Source organism: Triplophysa rosa, linkage group LG19 (assembly GCF_024868665.1).
Source record: "Triplophysa rosa linkage group LG19, Trosa_1v2, whole genome shotgun sequence".
Lineage (NCBI taxonomy): Eukaryota > Metazoa > Chordata > Actinopteri > Cypriniformes > Nemacheilidae > Triplophysa > Triplophysa rosa.
This window is the reverse complement of record NC_079908.1, coordinates 8,409,712-8,436,089: the sequence shown is the minus strand read 5'-3', so window position 1 is coordinate 8,436,089 and position 26,378 is coordinate 8,409,712. Positions and strand designations below refer to the sequence as shown.

Genomic DNA, 26,378 nt, shown 5'->3' with positions numbered 1-26,378 from the left:
TTTAAGGTTAAAAAACGCTGTATTTTCCACATGTCGTGCATGTTTGTATCTCCTCTTTGCCCCGCCTCTCTAAAACGTGCAGATTTTTTACAAAGCTCATCGCTGTGAAAAGCGAGGTGTGCTATGATTGGCCAGTTAACTAGTGCGTAGTGATTGGTCGAAAACTGCAAGAGTGTGACGGAAATGTAACGCTTCTTGTCATATTTGAAACATCAGGTTCCAAAGCAATTTTACTGACAGGTACGCCCACCTTACTTGCATATACATTTGGGCGGTCTTAATCAAATCATACCACGAACTGACGTAGATTTGTGGGGGTGTGGTTACACGAGGCATGTCAGGCTGGTCTGGGTGAGCATTCGCTTTTAGATAGAATGAATCTTAGAATGATACTTTCATTTTTGCAATTGTACGTGTCTAATACATGCAAGGGCAACTTATTACACACAAAAGACACATAAAAACATGTATTCGCGCCATATGACCCCTTTAAGATGGATAGTCAAGGAAGTGCATTTTCAGATTTTAACTATAGATTATGAGGGCACACGAATTTTAAAAAGAAAATGACCCACATTGATAAGATATTAACTATAAACGCTGCAATATTTCATGAAAAATAAGAATTTTCATTTTTAATTTCACTGGGACTTTAAAGTTTACTTAGCCAGGGACTTTACTGGATTTTGGTGTATATCACAATATTATTATTAATAATGATAAAATAATAATAATAAATTACTAAATCGTAAATAATTAAATACATAGATAAAATAAAAATAAAACCTTAAGTAAACGATTTCGGTGTACGTGATGACGTCAAGGGTCTAAATATCAAGACGGGGATTGCTATCTGTTAGCTAGCCGCGTTCTTTCCCTCCATCATCACAGAGCTGAGAAGAAAAGTTGGCAAGTTGATACTGAAAACCAGCAACAAAGAGCAAGTTTGCGGCAAACATCGAGCCATTCGAGTGAGGATCTATTTATCTGACGTTTGATAAAGCAATCGCCTTAGAATAAACGGTAAGGCTAAGTATGTAATTTGTTGGCTAAATTGCGCTTCAACCTCTATTGCTAGCAGGTTAGCATATTTACCGAGACATGTGAATTTGAAAGTAGAAAGTTTGCGTCACGTGTCATTTATGTATATGCATGATTGATGAAAAGATTGTTCAAAATATTACATTTTGAAATCACTTTGAAGCAAAGTTGAAGCTTTGAATAATCGTATTTGAAACCGTAACTACGCACATGTAGCTACATTTGCTACATTACATTTAGCCCTAGTGCGCAGTCTTGCGCAGACCGGTTCTCTCAGGGTTGTTCAGGCACATACCAAAATATTTGCTTATTATCAGTCGTCGTGGTGTTATGCATTGTGTTTTCCGTAATAAAACGATGCAAATTTGAATAGCGCATTTCATAGGCCTTATATCCATCCAAGAATCACATTTCTGGCGCACAGCATTTCTGTCTGTCGTGTAATATGTAATTTTATACAAGATAATATGAAACAGAAGACTTGTCTTGCCACGATTACCGTTTCAGTTTTACATTAGGGCCCAGTTGCATAAACTTAGCCGCTAAATTAAGACTGCGTGTTAACAATCAACGTTAGTCTCACTGACTAGCAATTATTTAGGACTAATCATTCTTATATTTCATATTTCAATTAGCCCAATCTACCCTTTTATGTAACTGATTTAAAGAAGTTATGACCAGTTTTAGAAGAAAAAAAATTGATGACTAACTTCTAAGACTAGTTTAAGCAGTTTATGCACCTGGCCAGGACAAGTGTAGACAAGTGAATGATCAATGTTTTAAATAAAGGCACTCTTTTAAAAAAACGTATACCGTTCTTAGTATAGATTAGGTAGGCTAAATATTTGAGTATAGATTAGGTAGGCTAAATATTAAAAACAATATATATATATATATATATATATATATATATATATATATATTATATATATATATATATATATTAGTGGTAACATCTACATAATATGATGTACAAATAAAATACACTTTTATTAAAATACAAAAAAATAAAATTTAAGAGTTTTGTAAATGTGATCATATCTATTAGGTCCAGTGTATTACATTTAATTCTAGCGGTGAGGTTGCAAAATGCAACCAATGGCTCACCCCCCCCTCCCCTTTGAAGCACTACAGCGTCTGACACAGAACTAAGATGTGAAGGAGATAAATATTTTTTTCCCCCCAAATTATAATTTGCATGTTACATGCACAGCCCTAATGAATGAATGAATGAGGCATTTATATAGCGCTTTTCTGTGTTTTGCTGTACACCCAAAGCGCTTTACAATCATATGAGGGGGGTCTCTCCTCAACCACCACCAGTGTGCAGCATCCACCTGGATGATGCGACGGCAGCCACAGTACAACGGCCCAGTGCGCTCACCACACACCAGCTATAGGTGGAGAGGAGAGAGAGATAGAGCCAATTCAGAGGGTGGGGATTATTAGGAGGCCATGATTGACAAGGGCCAGTGGAGGGATCTGGCCAGGACACCGGGGTTACACCCCTACTCTTTACGAGAAGTGCCATGGGATCTTTAATGACCACAGGGAGTCAGGACCTCGGTTTAACGTCTCATCGAAGGACGATAAAATAAAACATAACGCTTCATTATATAAGGTCTAAGACATAGTTATGTTTAGAGAATAAAACAGCATTTCTGTCAATACATCCTGCAAAAAATTGCACACAGTACTAGGGCTGTCACGATTATGAAATTTGACTGACGATTAATTGTCTAATAAATCATTGCGATTATGACGATTAATTGTCTGTTTTAGGGCTTTGGCGATTATGCGATTAATTGTCTGTTTTTGAGCTTTGACATTTAATTCTCATACATTTTTGATTCAGCGATTGAAAGACCATATTGTTCTGAATACAAGACTATGTTTTTTTATTGGAAATACATCGGAAAAAATTGGGTCATCATATATTTAAGGTTTAGGCTTTTCCTGTCAATAATACAACCGCCAAATACTTGTAAATTAAGTAAATTGATCAGGTGTGAATTGAAGCCACCATTAAAATACTATCAGTCATAGAAAAGCTTCTAGTCTGTTTTTTTCTCACTTGCAAGACTACAATAAAAGTTCATTTCTATGTTAATGAAATTTTGGTAGACTGGTTTTCACACTGAGATTTGCTTAAATAATATTAAATTGTACTGCAGGTAATTTGTATGTTTTAGTTTTTTTTTAAGTGATTGTGTTGTGGTGGTACATTTTACAAGTATTACCATGCTTTAGTAACCATTAGGGATGTAACGATTCACTCAGCTCACGATGCGATGCGATTCACGATTCTGATCTCACGATGCGATTTATTCACGATTTACTCACGATTTAAAAATGAGTTGAAACAAATTAGAAATGAACAACTTCCCTTGCATTATTTCTTAAATGCTTCACGTTTCTTTGTATGATAAAATAATGTTTTATTTCAAATAACAAAACTAAACTGCAATTTTGTAACAAATTAATAATAGAAAAAGTCTCTTTAATATAAACAAACTAATACTGTCTGTGCTTTTCTTGGATTTTTTTGCATTTAAGAAATATCAGCATCCACGTTTAGGTTTGCAGTGAAAATAGCGGCCCCTGCTGTTCAAAAAATGTATTGCGATTCAGTTCAAGCCTCAACCGATTTGAATCGTCGCTCATTATAACCGATTTTCAACCGGCTCACGGTGAATCGTTACATCCCTAGTAACCATATATACACTAAAATATGCACTATACAGATGCACTACAGCTCCCCCTAGTGTCTTCTATAGAGATGTGCAATAATTGCGATGATCCGAAACCATCGCGATGAGGTCAAACAATCACGATGAGACGATTATTTAATAATCGTGACAGCCCTACACAGCACCTTTAATTTAACTTAAGCATATTACATAATCAATTATTGATTATATCAAAAGAATTTCCTTTTAAAAAGAATGAATGATCTGACAGCAGTTGTCTGTTTTTTAGACATATGCAGGCTCTATAGCAGTTCAAGATGTTTGGCAAATCTTTTGGTGCTCCTGCTCCCTTTGGGGGCGGGACAGGAGGATTTGGGACTTCATCAACATTTGGGCAACAAAGTAAGTAAAACGTGTGAATGGTTATTTGTTTACTAAATATAAATGCAACCCAGCCAGCAACAAAGTTTGATTTTTGTGCTGCTTTTTCCATCAGATGCTGGATTTGGAACAACAGGTGGCTTTGGTTCGTCAGCATTTGGGACGACAAACAACACAGGAGGACTTTTTGGGACCACGCAGAACAAGCCTGGTATGATTTTCTGCCAGTCCTGAGTGGTATATGCATGCAGAATTGAGCCGCTGTCTTTATATTCTCACACTTGGAGTCCTTAAAAAATACATGTTGATGTAGCATCTCATTCAAATGTCTTAAAACGTTTGTGTCTGTTTTCTAGGTGGTCTCTTTGGCTCGAGCACTTTCAGTCAGCCTGTCACATCTTCCACCAGTACTGGATTTGGGTTCGGTTCCCCCAGCGGTACATCAAACAGCCTTTTTGGAAGCACCAACACCGGAGGTGGAGGCTTGTTTTCCCAGCAGAATAATGCATTCAGTGCCAACAAACCAGCCACGTTTGGCAGTAAGTATTCTATGTTCGATTTGTTGTCTTATCGACACAAGCTTTTACGCAACTGACCGTAATAGTGAAATAATTATATGAATTGCTTTACAGCTTTCGGAACCAGTACCAGTACTGGAGGATTATTCGGGACAACCAACACCACGTCCAACCCTTTTGGAGGAACATCAGGCTCCTTGTTTGGGTCATCAAATTTCACCCCTGCCCCACCTGGCACCACAATCAAATTCAATGTTGGTTTAGACTTATTCTTGATGAATGTTGTGTTGTGTCTTGATGTTTATTGAGAGTTACCTGTCTTTCATGTGAGGTTATTTATCCGAAATCTTTATTGTTTTGTATCAGCCACCAACTGGGAGTGACACAATGGTGAAGGGTGGTGTGACGACCAGTATCAATACCAAACACCAGTGCATCACTGCCATGAAGGAATACGAGAACAAATCCTTGGAGGTAGAAAGGAGTCTCATTTTAGTACTTAAACCTTAGCAGTAGATAGAGATTCATCCAAATCAATAGTTTATTGTGTTATTTCAGTGTTATAAGTTTTGATATATTTTTTTGTTGCAATAAGGAACTGAGGTTTGAGGATTACCAGGCGGGAAGAAAGGGGCCCTCCAACCCCATGGCAGCTGGCACAGGTGGTCTGTTTGGAGCCACAGCAGCTGCTACACCCAGCACTGGTACTGGTCTCTTTGGTTCCTCTGCTCCAAACACTGGCTTCAGCTTTGGCCAGAACAAAACCTCATTTGGCACCAGTAAGTACATACCGAGCTAACATTCGAAAGGATGCTTGTAACTGCGGGTATATATTTATTCTAAGGTGTGTGTGTTGCTCCAGGTACAGGGGCATTTGGCACAACTACAGGAGGTTTGTTTGGTCAGCCGCCGCAACAACAACAACAACAACAACAGCAGCAGCAACAGCAGCAGCAGCAAGCTTCCAGTCTCTTCAAACCATTCGGCTCGGCCACCACCACACAAAACACTGGTTTCTCCTTTGGCAACACCAATACCATGGGTCAGCCCAACACCAGCAGCATGGTGAGTACGATGTACCTTGCTACATTAATCTGTATTTAAGTATGCTCTTAACAGTCGAGATCAATTTTGTGTGTAATCCAATGTCTTGTATCTTTTCAGGGTCTGTTTGGCAATACCGCTGCCTCACAGGCTGGAGGGCTGTTCGGAAACACCAACACAAGTACCGCTGCAGGCTTTGGACCAGGCACGGGGCTCTTCGGTCAACCTAACACTGGATTTGGGAATGTGGGTACATGGGTTATATCTGGAGAACCAAAAACGAATTTCTCCTTTTTTCATTCTTGATCACTTTAACATATTTGCATAAGTCTTCTCTGGTTTGACTACTGTCTCCTTTGTTGTACAGAATCTCTTTGGTAATAAGCCAGCTGGATTTGGTACCACCACCACCAGTGCACCCTCCTTTGGCACAGCCACTGGTCTGTTTGGAAATAAGCCGACGCTCACTCTAGGGACTAACACAAACCCATCAACCTTTGGTGGTGAGTCTTTATCTCCAGTGGTTTTACTGGTGTGCATCTAGGTTTGATCCTAGAATTTCCAAACATATTCTGTTAAGTCATATTTTTTTAGAAGTGTAACTGTTGCTGTCTTTGTAAGGATTTGGTGGTACCGGTACTGGCGGGAGTCTTTTTGGTAATAAACCAGCTACAACGGGCCTGGGAACAGGATTGGCAACTGGCTTTGGAACAGGTATATGTTTTATATACATTTTGTCATGTTATTGAAAGAAGACTTGTACTTGACTTACCAATATTTTCCATATTAAAAACTTAAGGAACCGGGCAGACGTCATTGTTTGGAAACAACCAGAACAAGCTAGGCTCAACCCTGGGCTCAGTGGGTACATTCGGGACTGGTTTTAACACTGGAACCAGCACTCTGAATTTTGGTGCACCCCAACAACCTTTGGGTCAGTACGAACACTTGATTCTCTGAATCAGACATGTAGTTTTATATCATAAGTCATTGCTATAATGTGGATTTGGTTCCCAGCTTTGACTGATCCCGGCGCAACAGCTGCGCAGCAAGCCGTACTTCAGCAGCAGATCAATGCGCTGGCATACTCACCTTTTGGAGACTCGCCCCTCTTCAGAAACTCGCTGTCTGACCCCAAAAAGAAGGAAGAGGTTTGGTTTATATCTTACATAGCCCATACTACTATGGTTTAATTGAACTAGTAAGTTTTAAAAATACATAATTTTCCACTTTAGCGCCTGAAGCCCACAAATCCAGCTGCCCAGAAAGCCCTGACAACCCCCACCCAGTACAAACTGACCCCTCGTCCTGCCACCCGAGTGCGTCCTAAAGCTCTGTCCTCCTCTGGCTCCTCTAAATCACAGCTGTTTGATGGACTTGATGATGATGAACCCTCACACACTAATGGAGCCTTCATGCCTCGGTATGAACTGAATTTCATAAATATCTGCAAGACTTGTTGTGTCATACAAAAAGGGATAGTTTTATGGATAGTTCACCCAAAAATAAAAATTCTTACATCATTTACTCGCCCTCTTGACATTTGAAACCTGTGTGACTTTCATCCTTTTGCAGAACACAACAGCAGATATTTTGAAGAATGTTATTAACTGGCACCCATTCACTTGCCTTGTTTTTGTGTCCATACAGTAGAAGTGAATGGGGTTCAATGCTGTTCGGTTACCAACTTTCTTCAAAATATATTTTGTGTTCTGCAGAAGAAAGAAAGTCCTACAGATTTGAAATGACAAGAGGGTGAATAAATGTTGGCCGAATTTTCATTTTTGGGTGCACTGTCACTTTAATGTAAAGGGTTTACGTGTTTAATGTTTGTGTCTATATGATGTTGTCATTTAGGAAGAGCATAAAGAAGCTTGTCTTGAAGAACCTGAATAACAGCAGCCTGTATAACAACTCGATGAACAGAGAAGCTGATGACCTGGCCTCCCCTTCAGAGTACCCACAGAATGGACTCAGGTTAGTTTGGAGTGATGATGTTTTATAGGTATAGTGTGGGGTACTACCATCACATCCATGGAAGAACCAAATAAGATGTTAAATGAATTTTAGAGGTCTGTGTACCTTCTAGTCATTAAATTTTCATTTTAGTAAGGTAATTTAAAAAACAAAAAAGGAACCTTTTTATTTTCTACTAATAATCCAGAACCAAGCGGTGGAAAAACGAGTCATTTACAGAAAAGAAAATCCATTGAAAACGAAAACAGAAAAATGCCTCACTTTCCAATTTACTAAATGCCATAACCGGGAACGCCCACAAAAACGTCACAGACTTGGTCGGTGTGTCGTTTCTGGGGGCGTGGCCTTGCACGGAGTCGAGTCAGCATGGGGAAAATCATACAGTCTATCGGCAAAACAAATGATCCTTTCCCCTTGACTGGAAGTGCATAGCGTTAACCCTGTATGGCTTACGTAAAACCACTTTTCCCGTTCAACAGCGCAAGATGTATAGAAAAACCGAGCCGTATTGGGAGACTATGATTTAAATGTCTTAAAGGAGACATCAGTGTTTAAGTGCTATAATTGGGTCCCCGGTGCATCTAGCAACCAAGAAAACGTGAAAAATAAGAACACAGTAAGTTTGTTTTGGTGTGCCTTTCTCTGCAAGCATGTGAGAAATCGAGCCGTTCAGATTTCGCTCCGATTGTGACGTCCAAAGCGGATTTTATTATAATGTTACAGCCCCTTAATCTACACAGTTCCACCCACCGTGCTCTGCCATTGTTGTTTTCACAAGCGACAGCGGTCTACGTGACGCCATGGCTAAAGTTTGTGGACAACATGCAATGTAGTCGCTGCACAGAATCCAAACCTAGGCAGAGACAGGAGTGGATTTATTTTATTTTTAGTGGAAATCCATCAGAAACCATAAGTAAAAACCTGCTTGTTTGCGCGAATCACTTCAATCCGGAGTGCTTTTTCAACCTGGGACAGTACAAGCCGGATTAGCTTCAAAGTTGTTCCTCAAGAGGGATCAAGACCGACTGAACGAGACAAAACTGCCGATGTAAGTAATATTTATCAACAGTCTGAATTGACGTAAATGTACCGTATATATATAGGAGGATAACGAAGGGAGCTAAATCAGTCACGGGCTAAACAGAACATTCAAAGCCAGTGTTAAACTTACTGTATATAAGTGCAGATGGACACTTGGAGTTTAGCTGTATGTATGTTAATACATTATGTGTGTTAATATGTTCAGATGCAGCAAGCTGTTTGTTTTGCTAATGAACAGGGGCGAACACTGGGGTTAGTTTCGTTTTAAACGTCTCAAATCATTCGTGTTACACTGAAAAATCTGTCACAGCAAACTAGCTCTCACGTTGTGTGTAACATTATAAGTTGTCAATGACAAGCGCTAAAATCCATGTAATTCCGCTGAGATCTGCAGTGGATTTTAGGTAAGCATACACGCACAACGTAAGCGCATAAGGATGCGCTGTTTGCTGTGACTGATTTTTTTGTCTCTGGGCGATTGATTTGAGACATTTAAGATGAAACTAACCACAGAGGAATTCAGGAAAATCATTTAGCTAAACCATTGCCATGGCAGTACTACACGTGTGTTGTGTTGACATGCCGGACAGAAGGGGGGTGGGGTTCACTGTAACTCATTATCAGTTGTAGAGACATGCACCAAAACGGGTTGCTGTGAGCATAGCTGTTTTTGACGAGGCAAGAAGGGTTTTGTTTACACAGCCATTGAGTGTTTTTAAGCAAAATATGTTCCAGACATTTCATGAAGACCCTAATAAATCATACCAACTTGTTGAAAGTGCTTGTCTGAGGAGACCTTTAACATTAATATTACATGAATACATTGCACAGTTTTGAGTGTAGCACGTGCCGTTCTCCCAAAACAAGTCTGTTATAACTTAAGGAATCTTTATAAAGGAAGTTTTATAAACTTATATAAAGCGTATAACGTGGCTCAAGGCAGCGATAAGCTACGACCACAAAATGTTCTGTTATTATGTTTATGTGGTATGTATCAGTGGTAAAAAAAAGTGTAGTAATTTGGTTATACATGGTCGTTGTTTCGGTACATTAAGCCACGAAGCTGTTTCCTTAATAGATTAGTCTATGGAGATGACAAAAGTATGTATAAGGGTAATTCTAATCAAATAACAGTTCAATGTTGCAATTAAGAGCCATAAGCATTAATTTTTTACTTGGCAACTTCTACGACTTTCTTATGATTCATGATTCAAAACTACAAAACTAGCCCTATGAACGAGCGTAAGATAATAATCAGTCACACAAACTATCCCAAACTCAGGGTACAATTCACCAAATCACTGAATGAATAAGCGTTTTTCACATAAGTGGGGAACGGGACAACACCGTTTTTTTTTTATCGCTGTATATAAAACTTCAGATCTGTTTTTTTTTTAGTAACTTATTAGAGATTCAGAACACCACATAGCAACTTTTCGACACTGCACCAAGCGAAAACCAATCGTAATCATTACAGGGGGATAAGGTCAAGTACCTAACAAGGTCTATTGTGGGCGTTCCCAGTTATGCCGCCCAGTCTGTGTGTAAATCACAGAAGAACTGCAAAATTGACTCGTTTTTCCACCGCTTGGTTCTGGATTATTAGTAGAAAATATATATATATATATTTTTTAATTACCTTTCTAAAATGAAAATTAAATGACCAGAAGGTACACAAACCTTTAGTTACATTTAGTAATGATTTTCATTTTTTTTTCACTTAAGTTTTTTTTAAATGATTCAACCTTGGTTTTTCTTTCACACTCCAGTCTGAGTCTGGATGAAAGAGATACAAGAGAAGCGACAGTGGAGAGAAGTGGGGAAGATGATCTGGAGGTCTCCAAGTTTTACACCAACCCAATCTCCAAACCCATTCCGCATGCCCAGCCGAGCCCCTTACTGCAAGATACCATCACTGAGTTCAACATGCGCGGAGCTTCTAGTCATCGCAACGGCCTGGAGGCCAGCAGTGAAGAGATCTCCCTGGCAGAGGATTCCATTCAGGAGGAAAGAGATGATGAGCTGGACTCTCAGAAACCTCCTCATCCTGCTGGTGCGTGTACAACAGGCCACAAATCATGCTTTAAGGAGATTGTGAAATCATATTTGAACCTTTTTTCTGACTTTCAGGCATTGTTCTTGGCCGTGTGGGCTACTATACCATCCCATCTATGGAGGAGCTGGGAAAGATGTTGAATGAGAATGGAGAATGTATTGTGGAGAACTTAACTGTTGGCAGGAAAGGTAAAGCCAGTAGCTGTATATTTTCTGTGTCAAACAACAAAAAGATTCTGGTGTTCCAAATGGCACAATGATGGAGCAAATTTGTTTCAACGTGTATTTATTTATTTTATAAAGGCTATGGGTCAGTTTTCTTCCCCGGTGAGGTGAACCTGACCAACATGAACCTGGATGAGATTGTGCACTTCAGGCGCAAGGAGATAATAGTGTACCCTGATGACAAAGAGAAACCTCCTGTTGGAGAAGGTCTCAACAGGTACATGCTACTCAACAACTCCATTCGCCTTCTGTTAAACAGCATTTTCCTTGTTGGTTTAATGTATTTTGCGCAATCTAAAATGCAGACGGGCAGAGGTGACTCTAGATGGTGTCTGGCCCAATGACAAGACCACGTGCTGTCAGATAAAGAGCCCTGAGAGACTCAATGCAACAAACTACGAGGGCCGGCTGGAAGCTGCCTCACGCAAACAAGGTGCTCGCTTCCTGGAGTACCGTCCTGAAACTGGCTCGTGGGTGTTTGAGGTAAGAGAACTCCCCCATGGTTCTTAAAATATATTTTAAACTAAAATGATCTGTTTGGAACATTAATGTTTTTCTGCATTATAGGTGGCCCACTTCTCAAAGTATGGCCTACAGGATTCAGACGAAGAGGAGGAAGTGGCTCCATCCAAGGTTGACCTGAAGAAACTGAAGACAGCCGTTCCTCCCGGCATTCAGCAGCTTCATCTGAACCAGCAGCCGGTGCCACCACAGGCTCAGGTAGACTGAGGAACGCACCGGGTCTTACACACATTGGTCTCCGAGGGCCACTCGTGTTCACTTTTAGCTAATGGGACCCCACAGTACCCATTGAAACTGGCAGTGGGGTTTACGTGGTACTGATGTGACTTAAATTGGGAAGTTATTGCAATTCAAACAAAAAGATCTTGGGTGTTTGGTAACCTTTTATCTGTGATAATATTTATGTTCTGAATGGTAATCTTGCCCCTAGTTTTTGGTTTAAAAAAAAATTGGCGGGTGATTTTGACAACTTGGGCTTGAGATCTTCTGTAATTTTGTTGCAGTATTGACGTTAATGCAAAGTCTTTAATGAAAAGATTGTGTAGCTTATCAAACAATATTATAATGATATAAGACATATTTGGAGTGTGTTGTGAGTGGAATAAGATGCAGCCAAGCATACATTTTTTTACTGCTTGGATTCTTTTATCTTAATAAACAGCGTTATGAGATTTGTGGAACATCCTCAAAAATGTATTTGACTTCTATGCCTTTTGAAGAAAAAATGCAGTGATGTGTGTATCTGTCAAAGTGGTGCACAAATATGAGCTTCTGAGTGTCTTAGTTGGATGTGTAATAGTGACAAAATGTATGAATGACTGTGATTTTACATCTATTTTGTCATGCATTTAAATGACGAATAAAAGAACAATAAAGTAAATTAAGAGAAAATATTTGTGTCAGTCAGATTCATGGTCTTAATTTATCAAAGTGAAGTTAGACACCTTCATGTTTTGGTCAACCAGGCATACAGTAGTGATTATATATAATTAAAAAAATCTAGAATGATACGGAACTCTTCACTCGGATCAAGTAGAAAGACCTGACTTGATCTTTTTATGTGTGTAGAGTACTGCCGTTTTTGAGCTCCTCAGCCGTGTGTCGGAGTTGGACAGCGACATGGCCGACATAACCCAAGAACCTGCCACAGACAGCGTTTTGGGGGACGAGGATGGAGAGAGATTCTCACTGGAGAGCAAGCTCAGAGCCGAGACTCCTGCAGAGCACGAGCCCATTTCGGCCTCCAGCCAAATGGCGACGGCGATGGGCATCAACCCTCATACCTTGCAGGTAGTGCACATACTGTATGGACGTTTCTGTTTTTAATAACCTCACATTCTGTGTGTTCTATCATTTTAATGTTGATTTGTATTCCACAGATTATGAAGGCCTCTCTGTTTGCTGAAGATGACGAGTGTGATTTGTTTCAAGAACACGGTTCTTCAAAGCTCATACAAGACGTGGCCTCCGCCAAAGTTTTGCTTTCTCGAGGTGGTCGGCAATCAAGTACGGCTCTCTAAATAATGCAATTTCAGAATAGTTCTATTAAATGTTCAGGTTTATGTGTAATATTCATTTTCTTCACCCTCGCAGTTGGAGGCCTGTTACAAACCAAGTTCACCTCAGGTGGAGCACTTTTTTCTCATTTGCCAGAAGCACCTTTTGGTGGAATACCTCAGAAGCTTGGCAAGTCGCTTGCTTCAGATACCCCGTGGCCGTCATTGGGCCCCTCCTTTCTTTTGCCTGCCCCTCCCCCTGAACCTACCCTACGGACCGTGGGAGCCCGCAGATTAGGGGGACCTGTACCTCTAGAGAGCTCTGTAACACTAGGAAAAGGACGTCTGCTGATGGATGCTGCTTTGTTCAGAGGACGGTCTTTCAGAGTGGGCTGGGGACCCAACTGGACCCTGGTGCACTCTGGAGATCAACTTAGTGTGACGGAAGCAATGAAGGAACAGGCAACAGAAAGCATGGGGTTCGGATTCTTGCCCAAACCAACCAAAACCAAACCGTAAGTTTAGCTATTTCCTTTGTTATTTGCAAAGAACAATGCAGTGGAATCACTGCTCAAGGTGTTGTTTCCAACCAGGATCACTGAAAGTCCTTTTAAAGTGCGTGTGGAGAAGGTGGTGGGTCTTGAGCCCAAGGAGTCGGCAGAGAGTTTGGCTCTGTACCACAAGCAGTTGGAAATTGGATTGAAGCACAGCACAATCCGAACCAAGGACCCTTGTCCTTTCATCCAACCTGCGAGCGGAGCGGATGCTCTGCATGAGTATGCGGAGTGGATTGTGGTGGTCAACAAAGACATGGGAGCAGGCGATGGTATGAAGTGCATTTTGTTTTGATGTCATATCTCCTTTTATTGGAATAGAAGTGTCCAGTGTGTAATTTTTTGGAGGATGTATTGACAGAAATGCAATATAATATACATGGAGTTCAGAGGTGTAAAAAGACCTTACATAATGAAGAGTAATGTTTTTATTACCTTAGAATGAGCTATTTCTATCTACATGGCCTACACCGCGGGTCCCGTTACATGGAATTCACCATGTTGTTTCTAAACGGACAAACTGCTCTACAGAGCGTGTTTCATAAATGCGTTATCTCCTTCAGCAAAGAAGCGAAAAGATGACAACATCTTAGTTCTGTGTCAGCCACCGTAGTGCTTCAAAAGGAAGGGGTGGAGTAAGCCGCTGGTTGCAATTCACAACCTCACCACTAGATGCCGCTAAAATTTCCACATTGCTCCTTTAATGGAACAGTTTTGATTGATCTGAAAACCCTAATATGAACAATCAGCGATCTATTGTTTTACATTCAATCTCCTGTCAGCTGTCTTGGCTCACTGGCGGCAAGTTTGGACTTTGTGTGCTGCTCTGTGGGGTCATCTCGGTGATCAGGATATGGAGACTGAGGAGTATTCCGAGTACCAGCAGCAGCTCGAGCGGCGGAGGAGCTTCTCACACTGGCTCTCAGAGAGCGCAGCTCAGCGTATCGAGGAGGAAGCGGGTCTAGCCCTCCAACGCAACCATGCTGAGGCCATATTCAGTTACCTTACTGGCCACTCCATAAGCAAGGCCTGCAAACTGGCTCAGAAGAATGGTGAGCATGCATCTTTTATTGTTGGGTTGAGTTGTTTTTTTCTGTTATCCTGCTGATTTGCTCCTGTGATGTTGTCTGTTTCTGTGTTTGTAGGGGACCATCGCCTTTCTCTGATGGTGTCTCAGGCTGTGGGCTCTCAGTATTGTAGAGATCTTTTGGCTCTGCAGCTCAGTGACTGGAACAGAATGCAGACCGACTCCTTCATAGATGAGGAAAGGCTGAAAATCTTTGCTCTGCTCGCAGGCAAACCGGTAAGTAATGGAAATGCCAGGACGTCTATGCTGTTTTTGTAGAAAATGAGTTTTCTGAATCTTATCCTTGTCGTTAAGGTGTGGCAGTCAACAGACTTCTGTATAAACGTGTGCTCTGAGCTCGACTGGAAGCGCTGTGTTGCTGTTCATCTTTGGTACATGCTGCCTCCCACTGCGTCTGTCGCTGATGCTCTTGCTAAATATGAATCCGCCTTTCAGGTACTACATGCTATTACAAAATCCAGATTTTCCTTCCCATGTTATAAAGCTCAGAGATCGCCTTTAACCCTTGTGTTCATTGCAGGGTTCAGAGGAAAGGAAGAAGTATGCTTGCCTTCCTTTACCTCCCTATGTGGATGAATTGGAGTTACTGGATTTGGATGAAGAGATGGAGGAGAAAGAATCTAAAAGGTCCCTCTATGACATCTGCTTCCACCTGCTCAAGCTTTACAGTGACAGGTTCGTGTCCACCTCTTTGGTTTCTTGTCTTTCAATAAAGACCGTGTCAATGGGTCGGTTTCATTCAGCTATGCACAAAACTCTGCTAAAGCTAAATTTGCTGTTGCGTTCTGTATTGTTTTTCCTTTATCAGGCATTATAGCCTACAACAGCTACTTGATCCCAGCACGGTAACTGCTGATCGTCTGGACTATCGGCTGAGCTGGCACCTGTGGAACGTGTTGCAGGCTCTCAACTACAACCATCTGTCCACCTCATGCCAGGGCTTGATGCATGCCAGCTACGCTGCCCAACTAGAGAGAGCAGGACTCTGGGAAATGGCTGTCTTTGTGTTGCTGCACATACCTGACTCTGGGTTAGTGTCTGCTTCATTCTCAGCGAATGTTTAGTTCATTGTTGAGGTGCATTTTTGTATTTATTTGTAGAAGAGTGGTAATGTGTTTGAATGTAATGACATTAGATGATTTGTATTGATGTGTGCACAGACGTAGAGAAAAGGCAGTACGGGAGATGCTGAACCTTCATTGCTCCCTGGAAGAGACGGAAGAGTCGATGGAGAAGGAGCAGTTTCTCATCGAAAAGTTGCTCATCCCCATACAGTGGATCCATCAGGCCAAGGCCATCCGTGCCTGCAGAGAGGGAGACAAACACCGGGAAGCCCTGCATCTCTATAAGGCCGGCCACTGGAATCACTGCCATCGGCTGGTCATTCAACATCTGGCATCAGGTTGGTAAAGTCTTTTTAGACAAATCGGGCCATTTTCTGCCATCTTTGGAGACAAATTTAGAGCTCTTGAAAACTGTATGGCAGGACTAGAGTTGCCATATCAAACTTTAAATTCCCATTAATTTATCTATAGCTGCATTTCCATTGCCCATGAAATTGCGCAAATTGAAATTGTGAATAGAAAATACGCCCAATGGAAATGTAAGTTTGGCAAAAACTGGCATATGTTGCAAAAACGTTTTCATGCTCACATGAGGTGGTTTCAGGCTATTCAAAAATGAGTATTCTGCAAAATGGCAATGGAAACAACTTTTTTGCATTTACAGGGCATCTCAAGTCACATGATCCTTCTTTATAGACGCTTTCAGCGGAAACAATATAAACAAATGTTATGTGGCCCAAACTTAACTAATGGTAAACTTCGGAAAATAATCAATAACTGTTGAGTATTTTTAAATTTAATTTAATACAATTGATATACAATAAAAGATTCATATACAATAATATTAATCGATACCATTTATAATTGTATTTATTAATATTAACATACACTGCGTTCCAAATTATTATGCAAATTGGATTTAAGTGTCGTAAACATTTAATTTTATATTGTTCAATTAAACTTATGGATGGTATTGTGTCTCAGTGCTCTTTGGATCACTGAAATCAATCTCAGACACCTGTGATAAGTAGTTTGCCAGGTGAGCCCAATTAAAGGAAAACTACTTAAGAAGGACGTTCCACATTATTAAGCAGGCCACAGGTTTCAAGCAATATGGGAAAGAAAAAGGATCTGTCTGCTGCCGAAAAGCGTCAAATAGTGCAATGTCTTGGACAAGGTATGAAAACATTAGATATTTCACGAAAACTTAAGCGAGATCATCGTACTGTGAAGAGATTTGTGGCTGATTCAGAGCACAGAAGGGTTCGTGCAGATAAAGGCAGAATGAGGAAGGTTTCTTCCAGACAAATTCATCGGATTAAGAGAGCAGCTGCAAAAATGCCATTGCAAAGCAGCAAACAGGTATTTGAAGCTGCTGGTGCCTCGGGAGTCCCGAAAACCTCAAGGTGTAGGATCCTCCAGATGCTTGCAGTTGTGCATAAACCTACTATTCGGCCACCCCTAACCAATGCTCACAAGCAGAAACGGTTGCAGTGGGCCCACACATACATGAAGACTAATTTTCAAACAGTCTTGTTTACTGATGAGTGCCGTGCAACCCTGGATGGTCCAGATGGATGGAGTAGTGGATGGTTGGTGGATGGCCACCATGTCCCAACAAGGCTGCGACGTCAGCAAGGAGGTGGCGGAGTCATGTTTTGGGCTGGAATCATGGGGAGACAGCTGGTGGGCCCCTTTAGGGTCCCTGAAGGTGTGAAAATGAACTCTGCAAGGTATGTAGAGTTTCTGACTGAGCACTTTCTTCCATGGTACAAAAAGAAGAACCATGCCTTCCGTAGCAAAATCATCTTCATGCATGACAATGCACCATCTCATGCTGCAAAGAATACCTCTGTGTCATTGGCTGCTATGGGCATAAAAGGAGAGAAACTCATGGTGTGGCCACCATCCTCCCCTGACCTCAACCCTATTGAGAACCTTTGGAGCATCCTCAAGCGAAAGATCTATGATGGTGGGAGGCAGTTAGCATCAAAACAGCAGCTCTGGGAGGCTATTCTGACATCCTGCAAAGAAATTCAATCAGAAACTATCCAAAAACTCACAAGTTCAATGGATGCAAGAATTGTGAAGGTGATATCAAAGAAGGGGTCCTATGTTAACATGTAACTTGCCCTGTTAGGATGTTTTTGATTGAAATAGCTTTTGATTTCAGTAAATATGACCTCCTAATGCTGCAAATTCAACAAATGACCATTTTCAGTTTTTTACAACCTATGAAATGTTTTCAAACTCTGTTGTGCATAATAATTTGGAACAGTGCATTTTGAGTTTTTCATTTTTTAAATAAATACTGTTGTCAGTGGGAGGTTTGTTCAATAAAATTCCAAATGTACCCTAACTGTTGATTACTTGAAAATTATACTGACTGTCATTTGCATCGACAAATTAGGAAAACCAGAGAAAGATATCATTTGCATAATAATTTGGAACCCAGTGTATATAATACTGTGATATAGATGGTTTGTGAGCAAGAGGAGAAAGACAGATTCTGGAGCGAGTTTGAGGAAGTGATGCAGAGTGTTCCCAGAGGTGAGAGAGTGGTGATAGGCGCAGACTTTAATGGACATGTTGGTGAAGGGAATAGTGGGGATGAGGAAGTGATGGGCAGGTTTGGTCTTCAGGAAAGGAACCCAGAAGGACAGAGGTTGGTAGACTTTGCTAAAAGTATGGAGATGGCTGTGGTGAACACGTACTTTCAGAAGAGGCAGGAACACAGGGTGACATATAAGAGTGGTGGCAGGAGCACACAGGTGGACTATATTTTATGTAGACGCTGTAATCTGATGGAGATTAGCGATTGCAAAGTAGTGGTAGGAGAGAGTGTAGCTAGACAGCATAGGATGGTGGTGTGTAAGATGACTCTGGTGGTGAGGAAGATGAAGAGAGCAAAGGCAGAGCAGAAGACAAAGTGGTGGAAGTTGGAAAAGGAAGAGTGCCGTGTTGTTTTCAGGGAGGAGTTAAGACAGGCTTTAGGTGGTCAGGAGGTGCTTCCAGATGACTGGACTACTACAGCCAAAGTGATCAGGGAGACAGGTAGGAAGGTGCTAGGTGTATCATCTGGAAGGAGGAAAGAAGACACGGAGACTTGGTGGTGGAATGAGGAAATTCAGGAGAGTATCCAGAGGAAGAGGTTAGCTAGGAAGAAGTGGGACAGTGAGAGGAAGGAGGAAAGTAGACAGGAATATAGGGAGATGCAGCGTGAGGTTAAGATAGAGGTGGCAAAGGCCAAACAGAAAGCTTATGAGGACATGTATGCAAGGTTAGATAGTAAGGAAGGTGAGAGGGATTTGTATTGGTTGGCGAGGCAGAGGGATAGAGATGGAAAGGATGTGCAGCAGGTTAGAGTGATTAAAGATAGAGATGGAAATAAGTTAACAGGTGACAGGAGGGTGAGGGAAAGATGGAAGGAGTACTTTGAGGAACTGATGAATGAGGAAAATGGCAGGGAGAGAAGAGTAATAGAGGCAAATATTGTTGAGCAGGAAGTAGAAAGGATTAGCAAGGGTGAAGTTAGGAGAGCTTTGAAGAGGATGAAGCGAGGAAAGGCGGTTGGTCCGGATGACATACCAGTGGAGGTATGGAAGTGTCTAGGAGAGATGGCAGTAGAGTTTTTAACTAGGTTGTTCAACGAGGTCTTAGAGAGTGAGAGGATGCCTGAGAAATGGAGGAGAAATATTTTGGTGCCGATTTTTAAGAACAAGGGAGATGTGCAGAGTTGTGGAAACTACAGGGGTATTCAGCTGATGAGCCATACAATGAAGTTGTGGGAAAGAGTAGTGGAAGCAAGGCTAAGGGGAGAAGTGAGCATTTGAAAGAAAAGAGCAAGAAAGAGCACTACAGATGCGATATTTGCTTTGAGAAGGTTGATGGAGAAGTACAGAGGGTCAGAAAGAGCTGAATTGTGTCTTTGTAGATTTAGAGAAAGCGTATGACAGGGTGCCAAGAGAGGAGCTGTGGTATTGTATGAGGAGGTCTGGAGTGGCAGAGAAGTATGTTAGAGTGGTGCAGGCAGTGGTGGACAGTAACAAAGTAAATTTGCCTGAGTACTGTACTTAAGTACACTTTTTGAGTATCTGTACTTTACTTGAGTATTATTTTTTCTGAGTACTTGTACTTTAACTTCACTACATTTGAAAGACAAATATCATACTTTTTACTCCACTACATTTATAAAAAGGTCCAAAAGTAGAAAATGGTTTCTATGCAGCGGGTTTTCCTGTGTGCGCAATTTATCTGGCTTGCGATCTTCCAGGACCTTTTACTGTTGCCAAGTATTTCAGTTTTTCTAAGCTCGCGTTTTTCCGGCAAGCTTTGAATGGCCATTTGGCAGATTTTTTTAACGCAAATCTGGCAACTCTGGGATCTTCCCCGCTAAACTAATGTACCGCTGCTACACCATTGATAGCGCTCTAAAAAGGCAAATAGAACAATAAAACACGAAAAAGGCACATGTTAAAGTGTGGTGTAATCATCTGTGAGTTACGATCAGTCAAAGATCGTAGAAACATTGTCATGAAAATGATCGGCATAACGGCTAAACGGTAAATAAGCATCACATACACCTTGAGCTACGCGTGCATGTTAACTTCTGATCTGCTGCTGTATCATTTAAAGCGATTTGGAAAATGAATGATGTTTTTACTGAAGTAACTATAGTTGAAGTATTCCTGTTGAAATAAAAACAATAGAACCCTGCCCAAAACACAATATAAAATGTAATGGATTTAATGGTTATAATGGGAATTGTACTATGGATACTTGTTGTCTACTTGTATGTGATGGATTCTATTGGTGGGATGGTAAATCCTATTGGAATAAAACCCAAAACACACTACAAAGAGGAATTTAATTTAAAAATCTCATTCTAATTAAAAAAATCATTTTTTTTTCTGCAGGGATGGTATTTGCAGCAAAACCACAGTATCCACAAATTTACCATTTTCTAAATATAGAAACCATACTCCAATTAATAATCTTTAGTAAAACCACACCAACTAAAAATACCATAGTTTCATTATACTAGCTATAGTTTATGTTTGTAGTTAAATTATGGTAATACAAATGGTAATAAATCCAACAAACACATGGCTTCTACACTTTACTATTTACAAGAACCTTACTACATACTGGCAAATTGCTGCTAAAACTGGTAAAGGGAATATACAAAAGAAAAGAACACTGCTCATAAATACATATAGGACTAGGGGGCTAATGAGGATAATTAGGCTAAATGATCATACAGGATTATATCTAAACTAAACTAAACATATATGTGCTAAACATATAAAACTCTTAAAGGAGTTGCTCACTGCAAAATTTGCCTCCATTGACTTTCCATAGTAGGAATAAAAACTACTATGGAAAGTCAATGGGGGCAAATGTTGAAGTGAACTACTCCTTTAATACAACTGATACTGTGAGCTACTCTGTGTATTCAGTAGGTTGCTTCAGAGGCACAAGGTATACGACAATAAAACAATGCACAACTGACATAAAGGAAATTTACTTTTAATACTTGAGTACTTTTAAAAGCACGTACTTCTGTACTTTTACTGAAGTAAGAATCGGTCTTTACAACTTTTACTTGTAGTGGAGTAATATTTGACCAGTAGTATCTGTACTTTCACTCAAGTAAGGAAGTTGTGTACTTCGTCCACCTCTGGGTGCAGGATATGTATGAGAGCAGTAGGACAGTGGTAAAGTGTGCGGTAGGTGTGACAGAGGAGTTCAAGGTGAAGGTGGGACTGCATCAAGGATCGGCTCTGAGCCCCTTCTTGTTTGCGGTGGTGATGGACAGGCTGACAGATGAGGTCAGACAGGAATCTCCATGGACTATGATGTTTGCGGATGATATTGTGATCTGTAGTGAGAGCAGGGAGCAGGTGGAGGAAAGTCTAGAGAGGTTTGCTCTGGAGAGAAGAGGAATGAAGGTTAGTCGCAGCAAGACAGAATACATGTGTGTGAATGAGAGGGATCCAAGTGGAACAGTGAGGTTACAGGGAGAAGAGGTAAAGAAGGTGCAGGATTTTAAGTACTTAGGGTCAACAGTCCAGAGTAATGGGGAGTGTGGAAAAGAGGTGAAGAAGTGTGTGCAGGCAGGTTGGAATGGGAGGAGAAAAGTGTCAGGTCTGTTGTGTGATAAAAAAGTACCAGCAAGAATGAAAGGAAAGGTGTACAGGGCAGTAGTGAGACCAGCGAAGTTGTATGGTTTGGAGACAGTTGCACTGAGGAAAAGACAGGAGGAAGAGTTAGAGGTAGCAGAGCTGAAGATGTTGAGGTTCTCTTTGGGAGTGACGAGTATGGATAGGATCAGGAATGAGTACATCAGAGGGACAGCACATGTGAGATGTTTTGGAGACAAAGTTAGAGAGGCCAGGTTGAGATGGTTTGGACATGTTCAGAGGAGGGAGAGTGAATATATCGGTAAAAGGATGCTGAGGTTAGAGCTGCCAGGCAGGAGGCCGAGAGGAAGACCAAAGAGGAGGTTTATGGATGTAGTGAAGGAGGACATGAAGGTAGTCGGTCTGAGAGAAGATGATGCAGGGGATAGGGCTAGATGGAGGCAGATGATTCGCTGTGGCGACCCCTGCAGGGAACAGCCGAAAGGAAAAGAAGAACATATAATAAATTGTTATATAATAATTAGGGGTGTTAACGCATGTAATACATTTTTTCAGATTAACGCGTTAAAAATATTTAACGCCATTAACACAACATCCGTTTTTTTCTGTCATCATTGTCTACATTATATAACCACGCTCTTATTCATATAAAGGCCTTTAAACTATTTAGGAGCGATTTGAAATGGTTCACGTTCACGTTGAAATTGACACGTCCAGTATAGATTGGCAGCTTCTTGCTGTGGAACACGGCTTAACGCAATGCGACAGCGGTCCGGTCTGGTGCACACATGGGCTAAAGGCTGCATCAGAATCTGTCAGACAGCGCACCAGTATTAACTTCTCTTTCGTGCTGGAATGAACAAAAACACACAAGAATATGCCAGAAAGCACGTTTTGTATTTTCGCAAGCACAGTCTTCCAGTTAAATAAAGACCTAAATGAATGCAAAGACTAGTGAAAATATATTCTATTGAATAGATTCTAGTGAATATAGAATATATATATTTACTGAGGACATCAGTTGTTTCTGCATTAATTTGGAGATAAAACGTGAAACTATTAGAATGTTAACATATATTTAAAAACATAAAAGTTGTGTGTGATAGTTAAAAAATTTTTTATTGATTGACAGCACTAAAATAAACATGTTAAAGAGTACATAACATGAGATCATGAAAATTACATTTCATGCAGTCTGTAATGTTGCCATGTTTGAAAGTAAGCAGTCTGCCAAGTTGTAAATCCGAAGGTGAATGAATAACAAAGTTATTGGCTTGGAAAAAAGGGAGTCGACTCTGAATCACGCAAACGAGTCGTCCCTAGTCCGATTCACGAACTGCCAAGGATGTACGTCGCTACATATAGTCCCCGCCTACGTTTTGCTAGGACTGCCCGCGAAAACTTCACTCTTCTCCCCCAAACACTGTAGCTCCTGAGCCTCATTCGCGGTAAACCAATCACAGCAGACTAGACCATCTGACCAATCACATCAGACTAGGCTAGCGGAAAGGAGGGGATTAGACAGATGAATCGCGGAACGAATCATTTGAGAGTTAGTCAAGTAAGGTAAGAATAACTGCCTATTTTTATGTAATAGTGTTTTTACACCTATGTACATAAACTTGTTGTTGGACGCTCCATAAACCAAAGTAGGACCTTAAAAATGTCTAGTTATATATTGTTTAAACAAAATAAATAGTGTATGTTTAATTTCACTATACGCAAAAAAAAATCTATTGACAGCCCTATTTATAACTAAACACAGACTGGACTAGTGTTGTCACGATACTGGAATTTCTAACTTCGATTCAATACCTAAAAAAATATCGATATTCGATACCATTTTCGATACCACGGGGAATAAACTGCCATAGCAATAAGGCCCTAATAAGCAATAGCAATATAGGCCTTTTTAAATTTTATTTGAAGTTAAATTGAACAAGACTAGACAATGAGGTATATATTTTTACATTATTTATTAATTGTTAATCTAATGTTAATTTTACGAATACATTTACTATTTAAAATCAAAGTTGTATTAATGGACCAGACCCTGTTGAAAAAACCAGCCTATGCTGGTTTGGTATGTTTTGATACTGGTTTGCTGGTTTGTGCTGGTTTAAACTGTTCATGTGCTGGTTTAAGATGGTCATATGCTGATTTAAGATGGTTCTTAGCTGGTTTAAGATCAAACCAGCATTGATCAAAACATACCTTACCCAGCATATACTGGATTTTTCAACAGGGGATCTTACATAAATTGTTGTATTTTTTAACTAACGTTTAAAAGAGATTAATAAATACTTCAACAAATGTATTGCTCATTCATTGTTCGTTAATGTTAATTAATAGCCTACATTTTTATTTGGCTAAATTGGCTTTTATTCACATAGGCCCATACTGTAATCATTGATCAGCGCACATATAGACAGAAACGCAAACTTAAACGCAAGAACTGTTGCAGAGACTCTGCACTGGACATCTTTCTAACATTAACAACTTTTAACCGGAGCGAATGAGAGGAGTGGATGAAATCATTGAACAGCGCACACACATAGAGCGCTATGGTAAACACGGAAGTGCAAACGTGTATCACACGCGAGAACTGTTGCGGAGACTTTACCCGCACCAGCATTATTTCAAACATCAAATTAACCGGAGCGAACGAGACGAGTGGATGAAATCATTGATGAGCGCACATAAAGACAGAAACGCGTGCATTAAACATGAGAACTGTTGCGGAGACTCTGTACTAACAAACAACATATAACCAGGGCGAATGAAATGAGTGGATAAAATTATTGATCAGCGCACATACATGGTTCGCTATGGTAAACACGGGAAGCGTAACGAGCGTGCACCACGCCAGATGTGTTACTGAGACTGGCCATCTTTTCTAACATAAACAAAATTTAACTGCCGCAAACGAGTCAAGTATGTGAGAGGAGGCGGGGCTCTGTTGTTATGCGTTCACGTGCAGTGTGTGTTAACTCACTGTCGGAAAAGAGAAAGAGAGCGGGAACGCGCAGCTGATATCGATACGTGGGACATGGGTATTGGAACCGTTTCAGATTCTTCAGTATCGATACTTATCGAAACATCGATATTTTTGACAACACTAGACTGGACATTTACTTCGGGCCAGGTTCGTGCATCTGATGAAACGGTTTATAAATGTGAAATGGCGTACAACAAATTTCCAGAAACACCTTATACACGGCTGCTCCTTCGTCTCATGCGATTATAAATGATGCCTATTGCGATGGCTGCGATATACGCAAACTTGCCAACATCCGTCACCATAATTTTTGTAGTGACAATGTGAAAGGAAAATATTAGGTTTTAGACTCTTAACATCCGATAGTGGAAATGCATCACATTGTGAACATTTTGTCCAAATCTGTAATGGAAACCATGCTTATGAGTGGCCCATATTTACCAAGATGTCCCTTTCAGATTGCATCATTAATGATAATCATAAGTATCTTCTGGAGTTCCTGGAAGGATTGGCGGTACCAGACCGCAGTGTTCAGATTCAGGGCTGGGACACATCTGGACGGGTTTACCTCGATTACGTCCATGTCATCCAGTCCCTGCACGACATTCAACAGGTACATCACTGCTAATGAATCTTTTGTAGCTATAGGTTATACGTTGTGAAAGCAATTAACATGATCGACTTCTCTTTTTGCGTGTATAGACCGAAAGCCCTGGATATGAGCTGGAGCGATTACATACAGAGGTGATGTCTCTGTGTGGCAGGATAGAGCTCCTCCCTTGCGCCAAGGCTAAAGACCGACTCGCGCAATCAGGTCAGAAAATCCTATTCTGTGACTTGGTTGTCACATTCTTAATAGAAATGATGCTTCCATGTGCCTCCAAAGCACACCTCGGTGTGTTGAGTCATGTTGGTGAAACATTTACTCACCTTCCTTCACAGAGATGGCCAAACGTGTTGCTAACATCGTGCGGGTGGTCTTGAGTCTCCATCAGGGTGGTGAGGGCACCCCAGATCCTCGGCACATCCCTCTCTGTCAGCTGGCCCCGCCCATTGGACGTCTGCCCATGCCGGAGGACTATGCTTTAGAGGAACTCCGCAACCTTACTCAATCTTACCTGCAGCAGTATGTAGTCGGTCACTAAATATCAAGACTGAGTTTCCTGATCAGTTCTGCAGAAATATTGAGTTGCGAGTGGTCTTCAGAGCTCTAGTTCAATGGCTGTTTCAGGCCATGGTTGAACTTTCGATGCATATTTAGACACAATACTTGTGAATAAAGCATTCCCATTTGTTTTTGTGTTGGAGCTTTGTTTTCTTTCAGATCCTGTTTTGAAGTGATAGATATGATTTGTGCGACTTTGATCATTGAAGTATCTTTGGAATACTCCTGTTGATGAATATCTTTCAAAGACGCTTGGATGGAAAATGCCACATATGAGACTTTCCATTTATGTTGCCGTAGTACCATCTGGTTTGTTCAGATGTGACATTGTGTAAATGTGTGTTTAGTGGAGTGTGCATTGTCCTCTGGCCCTATAA

General features: G+C 40.8%; 1 protein-coding gene across 2 annotated transcripts; it reads left to right on the top strand.

The window, feature by feature from the left end:
* The first annotated feature begins 846 nt into the window (after positions 1-846).
* nup98 (nucleoporin 98 and 96 precursor) lies at positions 847-26,103 on the top strand. 2 transcript variants are annotated; one of them, XM_057360412.1, is made up of 33 exons: positions 847-1,023; positions 4,021-4,133; positions 4,228-4,323; positions 4,469-4,651; positions 4,745-4,884; positions 4,997-5,104; positions 5,226-5,409; positions 5,493-5,695; positions 5,795-5,920; positions 6,042-6,177; positions 6,296-6,388; positions 6,474-6,608; positions 6,692-6,825; positions 6,910-7,097; positions 7,532-7,651; positions 10,462-10,745; positions 10,823-10,936; positions 11,051-11,189; positions 11,278-11,455; positions 11,540-11,692; positions 12,563-12,784; positions 12,874-13,000; positions 13,088-13,505; positions 13,584-13,816; positions 14,327-14,596; positions 14,690-14,847; positions 14,926-15,066; positions 15,152-15,306; positions 15,440-15,661; positions 15,792-16,033; positions 25,295-25,449; positions 25,539-25,650; positions 25,779-26,103. In XM_057360412.1, the coding sequence occupies exons 2-33, from the start codon at positions 4,049-4,051 to the stop codon at positions 25,979-25,981; spliced, it is 5,457 nt and encodes a 1,818-aa protein (XP_057216395.1). In that variant the 5' UTR covers positions 847-1,023; positions 4,021-4,048; the 3' UTR covers positions 25,982-26,103. The 2 variants fall into 2 exon arrangements, with proteins under 2 accessions (XP_057216395.1, XP_057216394.1); XM_057360411.1 differs by having other exon boundaries at positions 5,475-5,695.
* Positions 26,104-26,378: the final 275 nt, after the last annotated feature.